The sequence below is a fragment of the Pantherophis guttatus genome, chromosome 1, assembly GCF_059756535.1.
Source record: "Pantherophis guttatus breed Tessera chromosome 1, ASM5975653v1, whole genome shotgun sequence".
In the NCBI taxonomy this organism is placed as follows: Eukaryota; Metazoa; Chordata; class Lepidosauria; order Squamata; family Colubridae; genus Pantherophis; species Pantherophis guttatus.
Window position 1 is genome coordinate 187,118,671 of NC_142063.1, and position 23,155 is coordinate 187,141,825.

The 23,155-nt window shown below is 39.1% G+C and overlaps 1 protein-coding gene across 1 annotated transcript; it reads left to right on the forward strand.

The window, feature by feature from the left end:
• Positions 1-864: 864 nt before the first annotated feature.
• Positions 865-22,534, forward strand: SPATS1 (spermatogenesis associated serine rich 1). The gene is made up of 7 exons (XM_034426820.3): positions 865-1,042; positions 9,382-9,502; positions 9,581-9,714; positions 13,252-13,413; positions 13,878-14,004; positions 15,589-15,651; positions 22,167-22,534. The coding sequence occupies exons 1-7, from the start codon at positions 1,036-1,038 to the stop codon at positions 22,309-22,311; spliced, it is 759 nt and encodes a 252-aa protein (XP_034282711.1). The 5' UTR covers positions 865-1,035; the 3' UTR covers positions 22,312-22,534.
• The last annotated feature ends 621 nt before the right edge of the window (positions 22,535-23,155 follow it).

Here is a 23,155-nt window from a genome sequence, read left to right on the forward strand (position 1 = left end):
TTTAAGGGACTGTCACAGAGAAGAGAGGTTCTCCAAAGCACCTGAGGACAGGACAAGAAGTAACAGATGGAAACTTATCAAAGAGAGCTTCAACTAAGGAGAAATTTCCTGACAGTGAGAACAATTAGTCAGTGGAACAGCTTGCCTCCAGAAGTTGTGAATGCTTCAACACTGGAGTTTTCAAGAAGAAACAGAATAGCCATTTGTCCAGAATGGTATAAGGTCTCCTGATTGAGCAAGGGGTTGGACTAGAATTATTCCAAGATCTTTTCCAACTCTATTATTCTGTTATTACTTTAACTGTTGTTTTTTCTGTAAAGATGTCTAGTAAATATTGCTAGTTTCCAATAACTATTTGGGGTGATTGTCATTTTTTAGATTAATAAAATTATTACTCTATATCTACATTGAGCTGCCTTCTATATCTATTGGATTTGGGACAAAACACATTGGGTCCCATGTATTTACACACAAAGGCAAGAAGGAAGAAGGGTTTTTCATTTTGTCTGGGCCAGAAGGAAAATAATTGCAAAATAAAACCAGAAGTGGGGGTCACAGCATACAGTACTAACAAGGAAGGAAATTGTGGTTCTCATAAGTGGCAGCCAGCCAGAGGAAAGAGTTGAAGCTGCCAGAGAAGCCAAAAAAAGAAGTCAGGTATGAGCTGGAAAAACAGGGATCTTTTTTTTTAAGGAGAAGGGGACAGGATATTTTACAGAGAGTTGTGAGACGTTCATTTTGCATATTTGATCCCATTTATTCAGTGAGGAACAGAATAACTTTAAAAATCTTCAGGTGGCCCAAGGCAGCCTCATCAGAATTCTCTTTCCCCGGTATTTGTTGTCTTCCGTTTCCTTGGTATCCAACAGACCACAGAACTCTTGAACTGGAGGTGGTAGATCTCCATTTTCCACCACCGCTGCCTTTTCATAAGGTTTAGGCACATGCTTTCTGCAGCTGAACAAGACTTTTTGAGTGCCACTTAGGCAATGATGAAAAGAAAGGAAATCCAGAGTCTTCTCTTCTCAGGAGATTATGACTGGTAAGTTATTTTGGGAAACACTCCCAAGGAATTACAAGAAAAGGAGAGACGGGGGTGCTTCTAAGGGACCAGGAATAGAATCCCAATTGATTAAGATCACCAGTTGCTTAAATCTGCTTGTAGATCTGCTTGCATTATATCTGCTTGTATTCGACACTGTTTGTTTTACTGTGTATTTCTTCTAGATAGGAAATAAATGACTCTGGCCCAGTCATTCATGGACTGAATGCAAGAGGGATGTACCTTGCAAACCTCAGCAGCATGTTCAACAAATATATTGCAGGAGATAGGTTTAGACTTATTCCAATGGCTCAAGTCACAGGAACATGAATTCCAGAAAAAATATATGTCCAGAAATGATTTTTCTTGCCCTCGTTTGTATTCTGTCTTTCTAGATAAATATAACTGAAGTGGTTGTCTTAATTTACCCAATGATTAAAAAAAAGTTTTGACTAAATAGACTGCAGATCAATTCTAACAAGACTCTATTTTTAGTTCTGGATAGGGTGGTGCCACCTCAGACAGAACTGGTGCACAATGTAGAGCAGGAGTGTCAAACTTGCAGCATCACGTTGTCGTCACATGATGTATTGTGACTTTCCCCCCCTTCGCTAAACCGGGGGTGGGTGTAGCCAGCGCATAATGCATCCAGCCCATGGGTTTGACACCCCTGATGTAAAGGGTCTCCTGGACTCATGGTTCCTTTAAAGATGGCATTGAGATCAGCAGGTGAGTTGGAGTCTGTGAGTTGCTATTATTTCATTGTTGATTGTGTTTGCCTTCAGCTGCTCTTATAGGCTTTTATCCTAATGTGTGTTGATCTTTATTTTTGTACTGTGTTTTTAGTTAGATGCCCAGAGGTCTTATTGTGTCAGCCATATAAACTGAAGAAACAAACAAATAAATAAAGCTACAAAGGCCCTTTAAAACAAAAGTGTCCAACAATTAAGGACATTGAAAAGAAAATTCATGAGAAGTGGTTTTCTAGCCTCTTCCATCAAACTTTATAAACAGGGGGCCAATTCACGGTCTCTCAGACTGTTGGGGCGCTGGACCGGCTGAGTGGGCATGGCTAGGACATGTGACTAGGTGGGCGTGGTCAATGTAACAGTCCATTAAACAATGCATGCAAATTAAACTTTAATTTGTTTTGCTCCTGGGGGTGTTTTATTTGCTTTTGTTTGCATGTTGCTCTTTTTCTTTTTTACTAGGTCATTTTTTCAGTTGTTTAGGAGACTAGTGGTCCACTTCAGGAAACTCAATTCTTCTCAGCCCCAAGGAGCTTACAGTCAACAAGTCTCTCTCTCTCCCTCCCTCCCTCTCTCTCTCTCTCTGTGTCTTGTCTCTTTCTCTCTCTCTTTCTGTGTGTGTGTCTTGTCTCTCTCTCTCTGTCTGTCTGTCTATCTCTCTGTCTGTCTGTCTCTCTCTCTCTGTCTCTCTCTCTCTCTCTCTTTCTCTCTCTCTGTCTATCTCTCTCTCTTTCTCTCTCTGTTTATCTTCTGGAGGTGGGGGGGAGGTGATAAATGTCATAAGTAAATGCCTTATTCTATAACAAGAGATATGTATATATGTACAGGGTATTAAGAGTTAATTTATTCCTCCTCCTTTAATGTAGTCATATGTAATCACCCCCATCCTTGACTCCTCCCCTTTGATATAAATAGAGAATGCTTTTACCTCATGCTTGCTTCTCACTGTAAAAATCTGACAGAATAAGTAGAATGCCTATTATGAATAAACTCTTTTTTAACTGAAGAAAATACTTCTGAATTCATTATTGAGTCTGATCCTCAAAATATTGTAACAAACTGGTAGCAGTTGATGGTTGAACTGACTCAATAAAATCCAACATGCCTAAGAAAGAAAACCTCAAGAACAAAAAAGAAAGACCCAACACCAGGGCAAATGATAAAGAAACAAAAACAGATCACGAAATGATCGACGAACCAATAAATATAACAATCAAAGAATCTGAAGATAACACCACAGACATCGAAGAAACAGCAGATGAAACCGACAACCAAGAAGAGAACGAAATAAAAGACAAAGACCTCAGATCGGAGATACTGAGGCTAATAAAAAGTCAAAAAGATGACCACAAACTCATCGCGGAACTCCGAGGCTTCTTGGAAGAAAACGGAGCAGCGAGAGAAAAAGACATTGAAAAAGCCAAACCCGAAAATACAAAAATGGTGAGCGAACCTACAACGAAAGAAAAAATGACCAGAAGCTAGACCAGAGGTCCCGCTCAAAATTTTGAAAGGCAGCCATCTTTTCTTCAACCGGCCACAGAAATGAACACGGCTGAACCAATCAGAATGCAACATTCAAAAACTCTGGCGCGAAAAAACACAAAAAATAACAAAAAATATATTTATTCTTCTGAAGAGTCAGAAACAGATACAGAAGAATCATCCACCGAACAAGAAATCGAAACACCCATGAGAAAACTATTTAAAACATTTGGCACAAGTCTAACAATTTCAAAAGAATCGATAAAAGCCGATAATGCAAAAATACAAAAGAGACGAAGAAATAAACAGACACCTCAAAGCCTGCACGACTCGATCCGGACAACGATGATGACGACGCCTGAACCCAGAGGGCCCTGCGAACTTTCCCCCACACCGCAAACGATCCAAAGAACAAAATACCCCAAGCAAGAAAGCTCCAAAGAGAAGAGACGAACCACAGCTGCCAGCAGAACACCCAAGATCGAGCCGGAAACCGAATCATCAGAAGGAGAGCACTGCGAGGGAGCTACAGCAAAGAGAACCTCTCCCAGCGGCTTCAGCAGAGAAATGACCAACGCGCATGCGCAGATGAACACAGAGAACTACAATGAACTTTATGAAGAAGGAGAACCTCTCAAGCTCATCAGCAGAATACCCACACCATTCTGCAATTTTCAACATCTACAGGACCATGGACTACCCACAGTTGTAAGTAGTGGGAATAATAATATTGGGAATCTACCCAGTGATTTCCCAAAACTTAGAATTGATGGCATCAACTTACAGGAATGGTGTCAACAAATTCAGGTTGTCTTTATGAAAGAAAATTTATTATTTTTTATAACCAATCCTCCCAAAAGACCTTGGACTCTAAAAATGGACTGCCTGCATCACAGAGCATTCTATTTAATAATTTCTAGCATATCACCTGCCATGTACTACAGTATTAAGCATAATCTTACTGTTTCAGAAATAATTCAATGCATGTTTAAATTGTTTCACAGTGAAAGTGTAGCAACAACCACTAGGATGTCTAAAGATTTCTTTTCAGCCAAATTAAGATCTGGAACCACCATAAGTGAACATTTAATATCCTTAAACAAAATCAGAGCAGAATTACATCTAAGAGGAGAAATAATATCAGAACAGACAATGAAAAGTGTTATCCTTAACTCATTAGATTCATCATGGGATAACTACATATCACACTTAGACTCAATCAATCTAGGATACTTATCCATAGAAAGTCTGTCAAACAAGTTAATAGCTGAAGATAATTTGAGGAAAAGTAGATACAATGCATACACAGAACACAGGCAGGCAAAAAGAGTAGCCTTCCAAGAGAATCACCAAAAAACAATTGAATGTTACAATTGTGGATCCAGAAAACACTCTAAGGGAGATTGCCCCATGTTTCATAGGGAAAGACAAAACCGTGACTATAGGGGTAGATATCAAGACAGGCAATCATCTATTGATAGATACAGATATAGGGACTCCCCAAACTACAGAGAACGCAGAAAGGATAGAGATAATTCAAGGGATAGGAAATCAGGATCATTAAATGGATTAGATAAACATAACAATGTCATCACACAAAAATCAAAAAATAATGCTTGGCTCATAGATTCAGGGGCGACTAATCATACAACAAATAACAAGAAAATACTGTCTTCATTCACAAATGATAAATTTATGATAAGAGTAGCCAATCAAGAAAATGTTCAAGTCATAGGGAAAGGAAATGTAAATATACCTGGTTTAGGTAAAATAGAGGGGGTATTGTTGATACCAGAAATATCACATAACATACTTAGTGCAGTGAAATTAAGCCAAGATTTCAACATAAACATAATCTTCTCTGGAGGAAAAGCAACACTAGAAAAGAATGGGACTAAATTGAATAGTGTAATTATCGAAGGAGGTCTACCCTTTCTTGTAACAGAAGATAAATGGTTGCATAACATTAATGCAAACACTGATGACGACATTAACATAGACAGTGAACATAGTAACAACAATGACAATGAAGAACCCAAAACTCACTATAATCACAAAGACACACCCACTAGTGATACACACAATAACAAAAGGCCCAATATAGGCAAACCAATTCATGATGAATGTGCACACATGTTGCATAGAAAATTGGGACATGCAAGTTTCCCTGTAATACAAAAAATGATTGAACATGCTGATGGCGTTAAAATAAAGGATTGTAAAAACTATTTAGAATGCTCGGTATGTAAATCATCAAAACTCAGAACTAACCCAAAACCAAAAAGGGCATCAAGAACCTCTAACCAAATTTTTGATCTGGTACATATGGATCTGGTTGGTCCATTAACTCCATCCATCACATACAAAAAAAGATATTTCCTAACTATTGTAGACGACTATAGCCGTTATGGATTTGTTTATACTTTGAAACACAAAGATGAAACTTTCCAAAAATTCAAAGAATTTTACAAACGTGTAGAAACACAACACAATATCAAAATAAAACAAATCATGACAGATAGGGGATCCGAATTCATGTCTAAAGAATTCTCACAATGGATAAAAGACAAAGGAATGCTACACTTCACGACTAGCCCATTTTCTCCTTTTCAAAATGGTACAGCAGAACGAAAGAACTCAACACTGCAAACCATGGTTAGATGTACATTAGAAGATGCTGGTTTAGGAAAACAATTCTGGTCAGAAGCATTACTATATTCAAACTATACCCAAAATAGGACCTGGTCTAGCATACTAAATAAAACACCATACGAAGTAATGTACAATAGGAAACCAAAAATTTCACACATGCACATATTTGGGGTTACAGCAGACGTACACATACCAAAACAATTAAGACGTAAGGGAGATAACGTATCCAGAAGGCTTAGATTCATGGGATACGAAACAGGCACGAAAGGATATAGATTCATTGACAGTAATAACAAATTCATAGTCTCAAGAACAGCAGTGTTTCATGAACAGGCCAACTGGTCTAAGATACATCTTAACGAGATAATCCAAAATACTAAACCAAACATTAAACAACAAGACAGAATAGAAAGAGAGAAACATGAACATAACACACATGATGACAAAAACAAAACATGGACAGGTAACCACACCAGGATAAAAACAGATTCATTAACCAAAAAGGAAGCAAGATATCTACACGATAATGAGAGCATTCCAATAAGAACAATCAGGTGTAACAGAAGACAATTACCTAATAAGTATAAGGATTATATAATGTGTGTGAATGACGAGATACCAACACCTAACACATACGAGGAAGTGTTAAAACTTCCCATGGAAGAAAAAGAAAAATGGGAATTAGCCATAACAAAAGAAATGAACAGCTTGCGTGAATTAGGTGTATTTACACCAGTCCCTGCACCTAAGAACAAGACAATTATAGGCACCAGATGGATATTCAAAATCAAAGATTTAGAAGAGGGTAATAAATTATATAAAGCTAGATTAGTCGCACAAGGTTACGCTCAAAAATATCCTGAGGATTACACTGACACATACTCTCCCACTGTAAGAACTGAAAGTGTTAAGACAGCTTTAGTCATAGCGGCTATACTCAATCTTGATGTCTTTCAATATGATGTGCAGACTGCATACTTACATGCAAAACTCGACAAAGAGATATATGTAAGGGCACCTCATAGCCAATGTACAAACAGAGATGAGACCTGGTTACTTAACAAAAGCTTGTACGGATTAAAACAATCTGGCAAGCGTTGGTATGAATGTCTTGTCAGCGTGCTTAAAAATATGGATTTCAAAGCCACAATTGCAGACAATTGCTTTTTTGTTAGAAAGGAAGGTGAGTCATTAGAATTTGTGTTAATCTATGTGGATGATATTTTGTATATAGGCAAACATAAAGAAAAGAAAGACTTATTTGTATCCAGGCTAAGTGAACATTTCTCTTTAAAGTCGCTAGGAAGGGTAAACAAATACCTTGGAGTTCAAATCAATAAGACAAGAAAGGGATTCAAATTATCTCAGAGAGATAAAATTATAGAACTTCTGGAAAAATGCAATTTAAGAGATGCCAAACCTTGCGATACTCCTATGCAGACTGATTTTTTAAGGAATATGGATGAATCTTCGCCTGAATTCGAGAACAATACATTGTATAGATCAATTATTGGTTCTCTCTTGTATATATCTAATTGGACCAGGCCTGATATAGCTCTGCCACTTAATTTATTATCTAGACATGTAAGTAAGCCACTTATGTATCATTGGGAAGCAGTCAAACGAATACTAAGATATCTAAAGCACAGCATAGATTTCTGCCTACTCTTAGAACCCAATAATATTAAAGAACCTATTATCACCAGTTACGCTGATGCAGACTGGGCAGGTGACATCAAATGTAGAAAGAGCACCTCAGGTTATGTATTATTTCTAAATGGTTGCCCAATATTCTGGTACACTGGGAAACAAGATTTAGTAGCGACTTCCACTACAGAGGCAGAATACGTCTGTTTATCTAAAGCCTCAAATAATTTAGTATGGTTTAATGATTTATTATCTGATATTTGGAAAAATCCAATACTACCATTTGTCATACATGAAGATAATAAGGCAGCTATAGAAATATCAAGATCTGACGCCATTGGTCAAAGATCCAGACATATAGATATCAAATTTAAACACGTCAGACAATTATCTCAGGATGGATTCATTAAAGCAATCCACTGCGAAACCTCAGAACAAATAGCTGATATATTAACTAAACCTTTACCTTCTAAACAACACAAATACTTGACATCAAAATTACAAGTACTATATAGCTCTGAATCCGAATGCAATCATTGTTATATATCGAATCGGCATTTAGAGGGGGATTTGTCATAAGTAAATGCCTTATTCTATAACAAGAGATATGTATATATGTACAGGGTATTAAGAGTTAATTTATTCCTCCTCCTTTAATGTAGTCATATGTAATCACCCCCATCCTTGACTCCTCCCCTTTGATATAAATAGAGAATGCTTTTACCTCATGCTTGCTTCTCACTGTAAAAATCTGACAGAATAAGTAGAATGCCTATTATGAATAAACTCTTTTTTAACTGAAGAAAATACTTCTGAATTCATTATTGAGTCTGATCCTCAAAATATTGTAACAATAAATGGGGCCGTTTTTCACCTCCCCTGCCTCCAGAAGCATTCTGCAGGCCAAAAATGGGCTAAAACGGTCTGGTTTTTGGCCTCCTGGGGCATCTGCTTGCCCCATTTTTCACCTCCCCCACCTCCAGAATGTGTCTGCAGGTTCCACTTTTTGGTTGACTGTCAGAAAAGGAAGAGTTGTATCTTTTTGCCCTTCTTGTGCCCTGGGGACCTCTGCTGAAAGAACTGGAGAAAATATGAGAAATGATTTTATATATAATCATAGCAGATTTAAGCATAACCACCATGTCTCATGTCATATAGAAGCTAAACAATATGGGAGACACAACATCACTTTCCGAGACTATCCGGCAGTTATAGGAACAGTTATAGAATGGAGTTGCCTATCTTTACAAGATGACACAGAAAACCCCCACAGTTAATTAAATCCAGAGTCCTTGAGAGATTATAGGTGGTGACATTTCCTGTGATGAATTGTATTATAGAGTCTCAGGAGGGAGAGGCTGCATGCCAGGGAGCAAAGAGGCAGTGGAACTTGGAATGTTTGGTAGGCAGGAAGACAGCTCCTCCCTAGCAGTTCACAGAATATATCCAGATAGTTGCTTTAGTCTGGCAAGATTTCTGTCTGTAGGTGAACAACAATAAATAACTACTTGGAAGTAACTCCATGTGTTGTTCTTGGTTCTTGGGCCTGACAGCTCCCATCATAAATAATCTAGTAAACAACTAAGAATTACATTAAAAAGTGTGACCTTTTAAATCCACAACCAGTTTTGGTGATAAGGAAATCACACCTGGTTAAAAGAAGCATGATCTGTAAAGGGATTCTACAATGGGTAATTCATATTCCATGATAGAGTTGTTGCTGTTCTAATTAATTGGCCACATCTCCAGGTATCCTCAGCATATCTAAATAGAGTTAATCACCTGGTTTTGTTCATTACCTTTCAGAGCCAAGCAAAAGCTCAACAAAATCTACAGTAGTCACCACATTGCCATCCTCTCTGCAAAATAACAATCAAGAATATCTAGAGACACCAAGTCAGCCCTCCAAAGAGCTTCATCTTTCAGCGTATGTGCCAGATGGACAAATATTTATTTAGCATTAATTTGTTTTTGTAATTAATAAGACCAATTTTGTTTTTATCAGGCCTGGCCCTCCTTTGAAATCAAACTCTACTTTATCAGCCTTTCCTGACCCTTCTGTTAGTCCTCCACAAAAACAGTATTTTGTAGATGACGCGTGCCAAGTAGATAGGTTCAAACAACAGAATTCATCATCAAGTAAGTAAAACTGCAGGAACACTCTGAAAGAAATAGTGTGTGATTATTTTTGTTGTACTGTATAGGATGTTATTTATTATTCATATGTTTGAGTCTGATTTTTTTCCTAGTTATATATACTAATAGCAGATGCAGATGCAAATGCAAATGGTGAATTTATTATTTTGTAGCCAGAAAAACTCTGTTGAGAAATAGGATAGTGATAATAACATGCTTAGCAGAAATTTATAACATTTACAGAAGGGAAGGATTCAGGGGGAAACACTGCCGAAATTTGAATTATTTGCTGTTATTTCTAACTATAGAAATAAATATCTACAAGTTTACAGATCGCTCCTATTTTTCTTTCAGTCACTTCTATTTACATGTTTACATATTTTCTATTTACATGTTAAATTTTTTATAACCTTCTCTTGTATATAAAAAAGGCTATATTTATTATTCGGCGCTTGGTTGGAAACGTTTAGTTCTCCCAATGCAAACCTGCTGTCCAGCCAACAGGGCAGGGCTATTACAATTGAAATGAAAGTGGTCTGTTGGTTAACAAACAGCAGTGCTTCTCCAATTAGAATATTTTATACGTGCCTTTTCCCTTGAATGTTCTCAGCTCCCTGCCCTCCCACACTAACCTCAGCCGATTTCCTTTTGAGGGATTTTATGAGCTCGCAGAGAGCCAAGTTGTAAGCTGGCTGGGAGGCAGAAGGCTCTTTGATATCAGCTTATGGCTTTCAAAAACGGTGCCCTCAGAATAAGAGGGAAGTGACATTTTGCCTAGCCACAGCATTCTGTCTCAAAAACTGTCTGATTAATCCCCAAGGTAGTGATTTATGCTCCATGGGAGGGTGACTAAGGGTCAGAGGATAATACAGAAGTGTTCCTCTGCCAGCAGAGAGGAAGGCCCACGCACAGGATGGTTCCAATATGCCTCCCAATCTTGGTAGCAGAAAGCTTCATTGTCACTGCCCTGTCAGTAGGAAGATCAAAATAGGAAACATAATGCCATGCATCTCAGCTTCAAGCTAACACTTGAGCTCTTCAGAGCCAAGGATATAAAATACCATAGTTACACAGCTGAAAAAACCTTGAACAACTGCCATATTCTGTCAAATGCCTGGATCATTTGGGTCAATATATATTAATTGGGCCTCATGTGGGACAACCTGCTCAAGACACTCTAGCAGAAGGTTTCTTTAGGCAAAGCATGGGCTCATTAGTTGTGTTCCATTAGGGCAATATTCTTTAAACATTTTGCTCTCAGTCAGGACCCCTTTCCACTTTTAAAAATTATGCAGGACTCCAAGAGCTTTTGTTTGTATGGGTTATATTTGTCAATATTTGCCATATTAAGGATTCATTCATAGAACATTTATTGAATCATGTAAAAATAACAATCTTAAACCATTAGATATTAGAATAAAGTATTTTTCATAGAAAACACCCTATATTTTTTAAAAATAAAAAATACAGTGAGAAGAGTAACATTGCTTTAAATTTTTAAAAGCATCTTCAATATTTGCCCAATAATTTTGGTTTCACAGACCCCTAAAACCACACTTTAAGAAGCACTATGTTAACAAGTAAAAGAGACAATGATAACATGGGCTAAAAATTTTGGCTGTTCGATTGAGTTAGATCAATGGCAGAAATTATGGGATAGAAATTATAAATTAACAGTGTCTACTGCATACAAAGAAAATCTTTATAAAATGTTTTATAGATAGCATTTTCCACCCTCAAGATTAGCAAAGATGATTAAGGATAAATCTGCAAAATGTTGGAAATGCCACTAAACACCTGGGTCATACTATTATATATGGTAGACATGTCAAAAAGCGAAAAAATATTGCACAAAAATACATACATGGCTGGAAAAAATGATAAAACAACATATAAATTTGAAACCAGAGATGCCCATTTTTGTTGGGCATTTTACCAGACAATTATAACAAAGGGAATGTATGCCAACTCAGAAAGCTCAAACTGCCCAAAGAGTTGCTGATCCAGTTCTACAGAGGAATTATTGAGTGTGTCATCTGCACCTCCATAACTGTCTGGTTTGGCTCTGCAACCAAACAAGACAGACACAGACTTCAACGGATAATCAGAACTGCAGAAAAAACAATTACTACCAATCTGCCTTCCATTGAGGATCTGTATACTGCATGAGTCAAAAAGAGGGCTGTGTAAATATCTACAGACCCCTCACATCCTGGATATAAATTGTTTCAACTTCTACCCTCAAAACGAGGCTATAGGGCACTGCACACCAGGACAACTAGATACAAGGACAGTATTTTCCCAAATGCCATCACTCTGCTTAACAACTAATTCCCACAATTTACTAAGACTGTATTACTATTCTTCTTCTCTTCCTTACTAGTATCTATCTCTTCCCACTTATTACTATTACCATGTTGCTTGTATCTTTCAATTTATATTGTTTTTATTTGTTTCCTAGTACGATTTGATAGCTTATTAGTAACCTTGACTATCACTAAGTGGTGTATCTTTTACTCTTGATTAATGTATTTTATTCTCCTTATGTACACAGAGAGCATATACACTAAAGACAATTTCCTTGTGTGTCCAATTACACTTGGCCAATAAAAAATTCTATTCTATTCTATTCTATTCTATTCTATTCTATTCTATTCTATTCTATTCTATTCTATTCTATTCTATTCTATTCTATCCCAACAGACGAAGATGTGATTAGAAAAATATTAGAATGTGCAGAAATGGATAAGCTAACATTTACAATTAAGAGAAAGAAAGAAACTGAATATTTTTTGACTTGGGACTTATTTTATCAATGGCTAACTGACAAAAACAGGAGCTAGAAACAGGGAAATATATGGAAGGATCAGTGATATTAGGAAGATATGTTAACTTGGTTAAATAAATAGTATGATTATTATTGTTATTAATATTAATATAATGATATTAATGCAATGAATGTTGTTGTAAACACTTTGATTATTATTTCCTAAAATGATTTGTACCCAGACAACAGTTCAATTGAAATTGGAATTTTTGTATGCTATAAAATAAAATAAAAACTTATTACCCCCCCCCCCAAAAAAAAGAAGAAGAAGCACTATGATAGAGCCATGTAGTGCTCTCAGGTATGTAGACACCCAAATGTAGCCCCTCTTTCAGCTATTGAAACCAGTTGAGTTATTTCCCAGGATCACCTGAGAGGTAGCTGTGCAATTTCAAGAAAAGATGCAATTGAGATTATTTGCAGACTGAGATTGTGTTCATTTCCCTATCTCATCCAAAGCACCTTGCTTGGATAATATCTAAAGCACTTTATAACCTTAATATCCATGTGTCCATCTAGTATGCTGAAAACAGAACTCTAAGCATAAATCCTGTAATTAAAACTTGGGATTTCTCTGTGCATTTTTTCTGTGTGGTTAAAAAAACGAGTGTTTCAAAAATATTGACTATATTACTTGATAGCATAAAAATAGACTGGGGGTGGGGAATTCTATGACTTCAACTTTCTCATGCTTTTATTATCTTTTTTTTCAGGAAAAAATGAAAACTCAGTTGAAGAATGGACATTTTACCCAAGCTCTGGTAATCACACTTACCACACAGGGAAAAGATGTTTATTTTATGGTACCCACCTCCGAACTAAGGCTACATCTTCTGAGAGGACACTGGAAAAGTCTATAGGGAGGAAGAAATATGGTATAGCCTCACAAACCTTCTATTTTTTATTAGATAATCATAATAGTTTAAAGTATAGTTGTCATTCCAAGCATTAGAATTAAGTTTTCAAATATCTATATATGGGTTTTCCATGATGAAAAGTAATTGGTAGGATACAAGATATGGCATACTGAGAACCACCGATGCAAACCTTTGGACTAATAAGATTGAGTTCTTTTTTGCAACCAAGCATCAAACCGTTATTAAAAAACTATGAGGCTAATGAACTTCATTCTGAATTATTGATGACATATTATGTTTCATTATTATTTAGCCAAAAGAAGAAATATATTTTCAATTAAATTCACGTGTTATAATATACACATATATACTACTTGTAAAAGAACAGCTTGCTAAATATAAATACAACCAAATTGAAATGTCAGAAAATGTGCCTGCAGCCAGATTCCCTTCTTAACTTCTACTTTTGTTTTTAATACCAGTAGATGAAACGTCCTCCCGAAATGGCATTCCAATGAGGATGCTTGGTGACCATCCATTTGCTGCTCCTGAACAAAGTACAGACTTCCACAAAAAGGGATCAACACTATCTCCAGTTAATTTTGGGAGGCAAGTTCTTATCTGATAGCTTCTTTTTTAAAAAACCAAGTCACTACACTACCTTTGCTTATGGAGGAAGGGAGGCAGAAGAGAGCAGGTCTTGGCGAGGAGAAAGGGGCAGATAAAGAAGCAGGCCTATAAAAATGGAAGTGACATAGGACTCTTCCAATTAATCCAATGAAATATTTGTTGTGACTATTTGTAGTGCTGTTCCTTTTCTATGAAATATATTCAGAACTGACATTACTGTACTCGAAGGGTGTCTCCTACTGATGTGGAGCATATCTGTGACATTTTGGAGGTTCTCTGTGTACAGGTGAATGTTCCCAAGAGCTCTAGAATTGAATGCAAGCAGGAATTGATTAAGCAGGTTTCATAATTGTAACAGAAAGAAGATTATTTATACAAAGTGCATTATAGAGATAAGCAAAGCCTAGCACCTAGTTAACAACCTTCTCCCAGGAGGAAAATCCAAGAGCAAGGATTCTGCCCAAATGTGTCTGGGTACCAAGTCAAAAGGAATTAACCTGTGATTAGTAATCTCTTAGAGAAAGGACAGAGGCAGAGTAACAGACGAAGAGGGGATCTCTCTCTCTCTCTCTCTCTCTCTCTCTCTCTCTCTCTCTCTCTCTCTCTCTCTCGGTTAGTGATAGCAGAAGCTGAACAGGACAAATGAAGGATCACTTTTGGAAGATACCATTTTTCTGAATTCTGAATGAAAGACCAAATCTGCAAGGATTTCACTTTGTTCAATAATAGGTAAAGCCTATGATGAAGCCACTGTGGTTAGAATGCAGTACTGCAGGCTACTTTTGCTGATTGCCGGTTGCCAACAGTTTGGCAGTTTGAATCTCACCGGCTCAAGGTTGACTCAACCTTCCATCCTTCCGAAGTCAGTAAAATGAGGACCCAGATTGTTGAGGGCAATATACTGACTCTGTAAACGGCTTAGAGAGGGCTGTAAAGCCCTGTGAAGTGGTATACAGGTCTAAATGCTATTGCTATATGAATACAGATTATCCTTCAGATTACTGTAAATTGTTGAAAAGATTTTACAGTTTTGGATGAGCTTTAGTAAGATGTCTAATGAGTCAAATGTTTGCATGTTATGTTCCCTAAGCACTTTGACTGATCTTTGACAACAAAGTATTATTTTTACATAATGGTATTTCTGCAACAAAATGAAATATTTGGGTTATTCTGTATCTCAATTATATATACTTTGTGATATACTGTGAAGAATATAAATAATCATGCAGCAGCATATATTATGCAATCATCTGCATGGGTTTTCAACTGGAGCGAAAGCAAAAAACTTTATGCATAACTATAAATAGAAAATGCTAGGCTCCCAAAACATTAGAAGCAAACTGGAAACTTCATCTTACTGCCAATGCACACAAAAATATAGTTCTTACTTTCCTTCAATTAGCATGAAATATGGATTTTATTTTTGTATATCATTGTTCCATGCTTAGGAAATTGCAAACATTCCTAATACATATATTGATTATATACTATAATTAAATCAGGGAGTGGCATAACCCTACCCAAAGACCTCTCTACTCAAAATCTTTTGTTTCTTTTTAATAGCTCTAGATATAGAAAACGGTCAGATACCTTTATTCCTCTCCAGCGTTTGCCAATAACTTCTAGGTACGTATCTCATATCTTAAGCAACATTTATTTTCTTCTGTAGGCTTTTATTGTTTATACTTGTATTACTTGTTTCTAGAAGATATCTGCTGTATTATTAGTTCCAATAGATTTTGACATTTTCTACAATATACCATAATGTAATATATAACAACATAAACATAAAACTTCAGTAACATCTCTATTTTTTAATCTTGCTTTGAGTACCTTCTTTGAAGTTCTTTCACAGTAAAGAATTACAAAAGGAAGAAAGTAAATATGGAACTACCCCGTAATATTTACCGGATTTAAAACTGGCTAAATACATATTGTTTATAATACCGTTGACCCTTGTTTAATGATCACTCGTTCAATTACTGTTCTAACTTACTATAGCACCAAAGCAGTGGTAGTTACAATTCGACCTTGTACTTATAGCTGTTGCAGTATCCTGTGGTAACATGATTGCAGTTTGTGACCATCTCTGCCAGCTTGCCACAAACAAAGTCAATGAGAGGAAGCTGGCTGGAAGTCGGGAATCATGGTCATGTGAGGTCCTCCCTTAACGACCCATGCAGTTCCTTTTTTTACTTTCCTGTTTTTAGCTCCATAGAACATAGAATCATAGAGATGAAGAGACTTTGGAGGACTTCTAGCCCAACCCCCTGGCCAAAGCAGGAGGCTTTATACCATCCCAGACAAATGGTTATCCAATCTTTTCTTGAAAACCTCCAGTGATGAAGCACCCACAACTCCTGGATGTAAGATTGTCCCTCCCCTTGCTCCTCCCCTTTGTAGCTAAAGCCTCTTCCAAAGTCAGAAAGTCATGAATCCAGAAAATAGGTAATACTTACAAAGAATTTGGGCTAATAACACAAGTTTCCAGATTGCAACTGTATTTGGACACTTCTTAAGCCCCTTATGCTTGACTATGTAATAAAATGTGTTTTTGAGTTGGCAAATCACATAACATAAAAATATGTGTGCAGATTAGTCCAGAATCATCCCGCACAACTCTAGCCACAGTTTTTGACAATGTATGCTATGGCCAGTCTTATTGCTAGGTTGCTACAGCACACAGGACTGAGGCTGTGACCTTTGGTTGCATTCTGATTAATTCATTGGACTCCCTCAGTTTCGTAGACCAGTCTCTGAGGTTTCTTTACTAAGCATGTACAGGTATTTATATGTAAATAAAATAATAAACAACTAAAATTCTTGTTATCAGTATGGCCAGATACACAGAATATAATGCCATTTTTCGTAAAACTTCATTCTTCAAGAATATCAAGAATACCTCTCTGACAGGTCGCAATCTGTGTTGACAGGGGGGCAGTGGTCGACCCTGAGGCGCCTTGTTTGTGGGGTGCCACAAGGGTCGGTCCTCTCGCCCCTTCTGTTCAACATTTATGTAAAGCCGCTGGGTGAGATCATCCGTGGCTTTGGGGTGGAGTTCCATCAGTACACTGATGACACTCAGCTGTACATCTCCACCCCAGGCCACCCCAATGATGTCCTTGAAGTGATGTCCCAGTGCCTGGAGGCCGTGCGGGCCTGGATGGGGAGAAACAGGCTCCGACTAACCCTTCCAAGACCAAGTGGCTGTGGCTTCCGGTGTCCCGATATAGCCAGCTGGTGCCATCGCTGGCTATTGGGGGCGAATCACTAGCCCCCACAGAGAGGGCTTGCAACTTAGGCATCCTCCTGGACGCATGGCTGTCTTTAGAAGAGCATATGACGGCCGTGGCCAGGGGGGCTTTTTATCAGGTTCGCCTGATACGCCAGTTGCGTCCCTTTCTGGATCGGGACTCCCTACGCACGGTCACTCAAGCACTCGTCACTTCCCGCCTGGACTACTGCAATGCTCTATACATGGGGCTCCCCTTGGGGTGCACCCGGAGGCTGCAGTTGGTCCAGAACGCGGCCGCGTGGGAGATTATGGGAGCGACGGGGCGCTCACATATAACACCTCTCCTGCGCGAGCTGCACTGGCTTCCTGTGGTCTTCCGGGTGCGCTTCAAGGTGTTGGTGACCACCTTTAAAATGCTCCATGGCTTAGGGCCGGGGTATTTGCGAGACTGCCTTCTGCCGCCGATAGCCTCCCACCAACCGGTTCGCTCTCACAGAGAGGGCCTCCTCAGGGTGCCGTCGGCCAGGCAGTGCCGGCTGGCGACCCCCAGGGGGAGAGCCTTCTCTGTGGCAGCACCTGCCCTCTGGAATGACCTGCCCCCTGAGATACGCACGATATCAGACCTCCGGACTTTTCGTCAGGCCCTGAAGACACACTTGTTCCATCTAGCTGGGCTGGCTTGATCCCATCCTCTCAGTTTTTTAATCGAATTTCGGTTTTAATTGGGTTGTTTTAAATTCGGGCCAAAATTATTTAATTGTTTTTTAAAAATGTTTTTAAATTTTATACGCTATGTTTTATCCTGGCTGTACACCGCCCTGAGTCCCGCAGGAGAAGGGCGGTATAGAAATATAATAAAATAAATAAAAATAAATAAATATTAAAACTGGCATAAGCACTTTTCTAGACAATGTAAAGTATTTAAGTACATTTAGGGATTATTGATGGAAAGAACTAGCCTAATCAGATTTAAACTGGGCAGGAAGATTTTTTAAAAATGATTTCTCCAAGTTCAGCCTTACTGTATTCTTATTCTTCCATCATGCCACTAGAGGGCAACAGAGTTGATTATCTCCCTCTACACCTCACTCTAAGTAAAAATGCAGCCATCTAAATTCCATTGATTTTTGGTCCTAATAGTAGTAGCCATCCTGCTGCTAATTAGTTGGGGAAAATAGTTTGGGGGAAGATATATCTGGAAAGGGGATAATTTTAAAGGTCTTTCTTGTTTGCCCCTAATCACCAGGTAACAATTCCTGCCTTGTTCTACTGATACTGCCTTCATGGAATCTCCAGCACCTCTGTGGGGCAGCTTAAAACTTAAATAGCATTTCCCCTCTTCTAAAGTTTTTCGGTATCAAACTTGACATACTTTGTTGACAATTGCTGATCCCTTTTAGCCCCTTTAGGCTTCTGTGGACATAGCCCAGTGGTGAAATTCAAAATTTTTTATTACCGGTTCTGTGGACGTAATTTGGTAGGCGTGGTGTGGCTTGGTGGGCATGGCAGGGGAAGGATACTGCAAAATCCCCAATCCTTCCCCACTCCTGGGGGAAGGATATTGCAAAATCTCCATTCCCACCCCACTCTGGGGCCAGCCAGAGATGGTATTTGCCGGTTCTCCGAACTACTCAAAATTTCTACTACCGGTTCTCCAGAACCTATCAAAACCTGCTGGATTTCACGCCTGACATAGACCCTGCCTCTCTAGCCATGGGGCACTGCCCTCTGTAGCCATTTTTTTTTTACTGTTGGATGGATTGGACACCTGGCTTCTCCAAAACAGCATTTTCTATAGTTCCTGTTAGATCTTATTTTCAGCCTACAAAGTAGACCAGACTGAGAAATCAAAGCCATGTAGATTAGGACTATGGTTTATTGTAAAGCTATAGAACAGAATCTTGCAAATCTGAATGCGGTTCCCCCTCCCTCACTTTATCTTTGTGTGAGTTAAGGAGGGGCTTATTGAAGATGCTTTCTCAAATTAGTTTCTTGACCCAGGCTCAAGTCCCTCTTAATTGATCATTGCCTTGGCTGCAACTCTTCCTCCTGTTTTTTGAGGTTATTCCTGGGTTGTGCTGAGAGACTGACTGGCCTGAAGTAACCCAACTGGCTTTCATGGCTAAAATGAGATTAGAACTCATTTATTTGCTTTCTAGCCAGCACCTTCAGCACTCCACCAACTGACCATCTTTTTTGACCATATTCTGAAAATACTCCTGGGCCAGGCACTATTTTTCTAATTGCACTCTGATGATGATTTTTATGAGTCACTGCAATCACTATTTCGCAATTCTGGAAGATTGCTATAGTGTATGTTCTGTGGTTATTGATAGTCACGAGGTCAGAATTGGACTGGCTGTTACTCACTCCAAGCATTGCTGGTCCTTTGCAGTATTGTAGTAACCTTGCCTGGAGCTTTTGTTGTTGTTGTTAGTCATGAAGTCGTGTCCGACCCATCACAACCCCATGGACAAAGTTTGCCTGGAACTTCCTTATTACCAAACACTCCTTCCCCTTCATCTCTTCAGCCCTTGGCTACCAAGAGCCCAATAACCTGTTTATGCAAACTCAAGTTTGCAGCACTTTCAGAAATAGCTGGATGGATAACAGGCACAGAAGAGGAGTTACGTCGAGTAGGATCATCCCCCCCATCCACCCTTAGTGCCATGTCACCTGCTATTCTCAGAATCTAACTAAAGTAAACTCCCCCTCCTCCTCCCCATTAAGAAGAGCAATAGATGATTGTTCTGCTAGCAAATAATGCCTGATGATGGCAACGTTGGAGGTGAGGAACTGGCAGCACAAGTTATTCCAGCAGACTTTTCTGTTGAGTCCATGACCTGAATCAGAAAAATATATTAGCAAAGAACACCTGAGCAGAAGGGGAGAATAACAGAAGGGAATGCAGGAAAAGTAAATCCGTTTCTCTTCGGTTCATTGCTGATCAGCTGAACAGTGCTGAAAGTGGTTTATCCCTTGCCTTGCCTTCAGCTCAGAGCAAGACTGACCTTCTCCCACGTGCCTGCCCTTCTACTGTATCTTAATGCAAAAAGGGATTTTCCTCAAGGCGTGGCCCTTCCCCTCAGTGGATTGGAAGAGACCTGTAGCCACAGCCTCCCTGCTCTGTGACTCAGGGATAGGGATGTTGCAAATTGTGAAAAGTTAGACAACGTTTGTTGGTTGCCCACCCTGGAATTAGCTGCATCTCTTGGAAAGCCTACTTTGAGCCAATACAATGTCAAACTGAGATATGGCTTTGGAAATTTAACTGAACTGATTGGAAAATTGTTTTACTTTTTAAAATTTGTTCCATCCATATGGCTGCTCATCTCAAACTTGTGAATCTGGGAAACTAACAGCATTTTTTTAAAAAATGGAAAAAAGCAACAAAATAAATAGACAATTGGCAGCTGAGTTAGAAACAACAAGGATAAAAAGCAACCATCCATATAAATATAACATTTTAAATTAAATTAGTTCACAGGCTTTTTTGGGCACTCTGGCTTCATGTGCATACACAAAGATTTGTGTACTGTAATGGGCACACATCCAGGGGTTGTGTTCAAAAATTTTAGCAAGGGGTTCTCTGCCTGGTTGCTGGGTGAGCAAGGCCATGGTGGGCGTGGCCTAGTCAGCCTTCTTCACCATGGGGGGGGCATTTTTACCTTCCCCAGGCTCTGGAGGCTTTTTTTGAGCCTCTAGGAGGGTGAAAACGGCCTCCCCAGGCTCCGGAGTCCCTCTGGAGGCTTCCAGAACTTCCGGTAGGCCCATTTTTCACCCTTCCTGAGCCTCTGCATGTGCCCTGCACTTACCTGCATTCAAAACCGGCTGCGTGGGGACTCCTGGGAGGGGAGGGGCGGGGTAGGCGGGGCCAGCCAGAAGTGGGATTTGGGGATTCTCCGAACTGCACAAAATCTTAGCTAGAGGTTCTCCCAAATCCCTGCGAATCCCCAGCAGCCTACCCCTGCACACATCTCTCTTTATGAGCACATTGTTTGTGCATTCACTTATTTTATTTATTTTATTTTATTTATTTGATTTGTATACCGCCCTACTCCTGAAGGACTCAGGGCAGTGAACAGCCAACAATAAAATACATAAATACACAAAATTTAAAAACCCGATAAAATCAAATTAAACTTTTTGGCCCAGACAAATTAAAATACCCCAATAATTTAAAAACAGATTAAAATTTACATATTTAAAAAGGGAAGAGATCAGGCCAAGCCCGCTTGATGGAATAAAAAGGTCTTCACAGCACGGCGGAAGGAGCGCAGATCCGGGATCCTCCGTATCTCCGGGGGGAGCTCATTCCAGATGGTAGGTGCCCCCACAGAGAAGGCTCTCCCCCTAGGGGCCGCCAGTCGACACTGTTTGGCTGATGGCACCCGGAGGAGTCCCTCTCTATGAGAGCGTACTGGCCGGTGGGAGGCTATTGGTGGTAGTAGGCGGTCCCGTAAATAACCAGGCCCTAAGCCATGGAGCGCTTTAAAGGTGGTAACCAAAACCTTGAAGCGCACCCGGAAGACCACCGGGAGCCAGTGCAGCTCGCGCAGGAGAGGTGTTACATGGGAGCGCCATGTCGCTCCCATTACCACCCGCGCGGCCGCACTCTGCGCCAGTTGGAGCCTCCGGGTGCTCCTCAAGGGGAGCCCCATGTAGAGAGCATTACAATAGTCCAGGCGGGAGGTGACGAGGGCATGAGTGACCGTGCGTAACGAGTCCCGATCCAGAAAGGGACGCAACTTATGTTTTCCTTGAACAAATATATTTAACTGATGTATTTAACTGAAGCTGATGTAGAGACATCCTGTTTGTTTCAGGGCTGAATCTACTTACTCAGTTAAGCTTGTGATTATTGGGCTGCAATTACTCTATGTTTCTTTCTCATCTTGCTCTCCAGTGTACCTTTCCATGTAAAAGAGAAAGAACTAGAATTAGAGAGAGAAAAGATGGAAGTGCAGAATCTGGAAACCTGGAGACCTAGCCCAAGTTTGATGCAATCGTTACTTGAGAGTGGACAGGCCAGGAAGCTAACTTTTTCATAACTGAAGAATGGAAGGCAAGCTTGGTCCAAAAGTTCTGATTTTGCATATCGTAAGTTGTAGGACATATTTGTGAATACATCTCCTAGAAATTCTTGCCAAACTGATATGACCACATTTTGAATAGTTGCAGAAAGTTAGCTGTTTCTGTGCACTATGTTTTTTATAGTTGCTTCTGCACTAAATGGATGAATGAATAAATTAACAAATAGAAAATTTAATAAAACATATTTAGTTCATTTATTTCAATAGTTATGATTTTATGAAAGAAGAAGAAAGTTAAATGCCTTTTCTCAAGGTTCTTACACTGCAACTTCTTCACCCTGCCTGTTCAGCAAAGCCATAGAGATCAAGGGGTTATCAGGATTCTCTGTAGTTTTGCTCGTAGACTTGGTCATGCTAAGTAAGATACCCATGTATCACAAAGAATGCAATAAGACAAAGCAAGGAAGTTTATTATAACCTCTGGTTGCAATAGATTAATAATAAAAGAAGAGAGAACTTGAAATATAAAATGTAATCTGCAGAACTGGGATTAAAACCTGCGGATAGTATTATGTCTATTCTTTATAACCAGAAACTCTGACATAATAGAGATTAGAGTAGCAACCTACTGCACTAGTAAACGGAACTTGATTTCAAGACAAAAATTCAGACAGACCTTGCTGTCTTCATCAGGACAGGAACAAAATGCATTAAGGAACAATTAAAGAAAGGGAAGACTGCAAAAACATATTAGGGTAGGCACCAAGTATTGAACCTAATGGGAAGAAAACCTTTTTTTTCCTAAGCAAAAGGCCTGGAAAGACTGGAAAGTAATGGTAGCTTGGTACCGGTCTTGGATGAA

Bases quoted from the DNA above. Each gene is read 5' to 3' on its own strand.
- SPATS1 (XM_034426820.3), top strand. The intron at 9,715-13,251 runs GTAAGTAAAACT...CTTTTTTTTCAG, and splicing joins ACAACAGAATTCATCATCAA to GAAAAAATGAAAACTCAGTT. The intron at 13,414-13,877 runs GTATAGCCTCAC...TTTTAATACCAG, and splicing joins TATAGGGAGGAAGAAATATG to TAGATGAAACGTCCTCCCGA.